This window comes from Galendromus occidentalis, unplaced genomic scaffold (genome assembly GCF_000255335.2).
Source record: "Galendromus occidentalis unplaced genomic scaffold, Mocc_1.1 scf7180000077476, whole genome shotgun sequence".
Classification (NCBI taxonomy): domain Eukaryota; kingdom Metazoa; phylum Arthropoda; class Arachnida; order Mesostigmata; family Phytoseiidae; genus Galendromus; species Galendromus occidentalis.
In genome coordinates, this window is record NW_003805464.1 from 630,147 (window position 1) to 632,855 (window position 2,709).

Below are 2,709 nucleotides of genomic sequence, written 5' to 3' on the forward strand. Positions count from 1 at the left end.
ATGAACTGCGACAAATCGATCTCGGAGTTGCTACTCACCCCACCGTGCAGCCCTTGTCAAAAAGAAAAGCCCTCGCTTTCGGCAGCGAATCTCCACAACTCGACATTAGTCAGTACCTACGTTGCCAGTCGACGTCTCAAAAGAAAACTCAAAGCCGCACGTCAAGGAATGGCGAATGCGTCCCAGAACTCGGGACGTCGGGATGAGCGTTCGTTGCCGACGCCAAATCTCTCAGATCTGCAGCTTGAAGTACTTGCAAAGAGTTTGGCGAACGGGATTGCCTCCCGACTGGAACGACACATTGTTGACGGTTTGATCAACGGACTTTGCGCCCCAAATACGCAAGCCGCAACGACCTCGAACAGCTCGCTCGAAGGGGGCATCCAACAGAGCGTGGGCGTTCCTCTAAACACTCACTCTCCGCACATAGGTGAGCGAATTTTGGGCAGGTACACTACTCCCGTCGTTCCAGAGTCTTCATGCAAGCTCCGAATGGAGAGAAGACTTCGAGAGATCCCAAAAATAGGAACGCGGCGTGTTTTGATTGTTCCGGTTCTCGAACCGGTCCTGAGCAAGCAGATTTTGAGAGAACATATATATTCCAGGAAACTCTCCTCTGACATGTATGGTGGGAAACTGTGGTTTCCAATCACAGAATGAACCGCTAATGAACACTATGAACATTCGGAGAACGCCGAGCTTCGTGACCACGCCTCAGAATGCAAATCCCGCACAGTTGTCTCGTTACCAAGAACAACTTCCCGTCGCATTGAGTCAACACCTAGCGAGTCTCCACAATCCCGCCGGCAAGCAGCAGGAAGGTCCCGAGGGTTCCAATCTTTTCATATATCATCTGCCTCAGGTGAGCCGCTCTCATTACCAACGCATAGAGTCAGAGCTCGCTTTTTATCTCGGCATGGCCCTCGTCCCATTTCCAAATGCGGATCCGTAGCCGGGGAAAGGCTCTCTGTTGCAATGCATTACGCAAGGCCCTCTCATTCTCGATGCACAAAGGAGGGAATCCGACCTTGACTGCAAAGGAACCCTTCAAATCTAATCCGGTTTCTCCTGTCGTTCGTCTCAGACGAGCGCCGTCCCTGTCGATCCGCACGGAGGAGTTACTCGGCTACATTAGAGTTAGCCTTTTTCTTCTGAAAATGACGTTTCCTTCTCTCGAATTCACAGGATCTAACGGATATGGATTTGGTGAGTTTGTTCGCCCCGTTCGGCGAAGTGATTTCCGCCAAAGTTTTCGTAGACAGACACACCCAGCTCTCAAAGTGCTTCGGATTCGTGTCCTACTCGAACGGATTACACGCGCAAGCGGCGATACGAGCCCTGCACGGCTTTGCCATAGGCGACAAGCGTTTGAAGGTTCAGTTGAAACGGTCGAAAATGGCCAACCACGCGGACGCATCTCGGCACCTATCGTCTACATCCACAGTGCGCTCGCTAGTGAGTCATCCGTACTGAGTGAAAGAGGAAGCAACAGTTCCTCTGGGAGTGTGAATAATACTGTTTATAAAACATAGTCTATCGAGGGGTGTACAAAAATAATCGAACGACGCCGACGATGCTCGGGAGAATTTTGCGAAGATGAAGCCGGTCGTGAGTGCCGCTGAAAGAGTTCCGTCGTTCCTCGAGCACTCAGTGTGAATTTCGTATTGGTTTCCGTCGCCGGAAGCGAAGCTAATAAATGTCTGTGATGATCTTCTTGGATGAGTATTCGCCCTCGTTCTATTCCGTGCTATTCCTCTCTGACTCACAATCAGTGAGTTGTCCTCCCTCGGTAAAGTCGAAAGCCTAATTAGCCCTCGCCATCGAATCTTGGAAGATGTGGGGAAGCCACAGAATGGAGACTCAATGAAAGCATCGATCCACGCATCCGATTCCCATCGTGCCGAGCGAGCGACCGACCGACCGCCCGCCCGCCTGCCTGCCTGCCAGACGAAGTATGAGGCGCGCACGCCTCGCTCTGAATGAGTGACAGAGGGAGCGCGCGGGTCCGTCATCGAGGGCTTCGGAACGGTGCAGATGTATGCTCCGTGGATGACTTCGGGAGATGATTCTGATGACATCTCCGAGTTTTTATTTTCAATCAAGAAGAGAAGAAAATATCAGACTTCGGAGAGTCCTGCTCGGCTATCGAGAAGCCAGCTGTAATGAAGCCAACTCACCGTTGATAAATTTTCTTTTTCGTCCCACTCACGACGAGGGCCACGCTCGAGAGAGAGCCCGATAGTGTTATAACTCACTCTTTCGTACATCATGTGCGCAACTGGTACCGAACGACCACCAGCAACGAATACAATGCCCGTGCGCTCTCTCTCTGAATGTGAGTAAGCCAGTGTCTCTGTCAGTCCCGCTGTTGTTCGTGTGTCCGCTTTCCTGTCCGCGTATCTTAGAGCTGTTCATTAATTCTGATTAGAATACGCATCAGCAACAGTGGCAAGAGCAGAGGCAGCACCGTCGCGGATTCTCGCTGCGAGATCCGGGTAGGTCGCACATCCTGTGGCTGCGCCACTAACAACGGCTATTCCGATACACGGACTCGTTTTGAGACATGCCAGGGGAGCCCGACAATGAGAAGTCTTTCAGATCCAAAGCACCTGTGGCACACGGCGAAAGCGCGCCATGCGACTAACAGGGGCAGGAGGTCCCCTCAGCTCCTCAAATGTGATAAAATACGGCCCCAGCCCTCCTTGATCA

The 2,709-nt window shown here is 52.0% G+C and overlaps 1 protein-coding gene across 1 annotated transcript; it reads left to right on the top strand.

Moving 5' to 3' along the window:
• On the top strand, nucleotides 1–1,645 carry LOC100900989 (CUGBP Elav-like family member 2). The gene is made up of 3 exons (XM_018640190.1): nucleotides 1–430; nucleotides 606–862; nucleotides 1,186–1,645. Exons 1-3 carry the CDS (start codon nucleotides 1–3, stop codon nucleotides 1,471–1,473), a joined length of 975 nt encoding a protein of 324 aa, XP_018495706.1. The 3' UTR covers nucleotides 1,474–1,645.
• The last annotated feature ends 1,064 nt before the right edge of the window (nucleotides 1,646–2,709 follow it).

Bases quoted from the DNA above. Each gene is read 5' to 3' on its own strand.
- LOC100900989 (XM_018640190.1), top strand. From the start codon at position 1: ATGAACTGCGACAAATCGATCTCGGAGTTGCTACTCACCCCACCGTGC. The intron at 431-605 runs GTGAGCGAATTT...TATATATTCCAG, and splicing joins CACTCACTCTCCGCACATAG to GAAACTCTCCTCTGACATGT. The intron at 863-1,185 runs GTGAGCCGCTCT...TCGAATTCACAG, and splicing joins TCATATATCATCTGCCTCAG to GATCTAACGGATATGGATTT.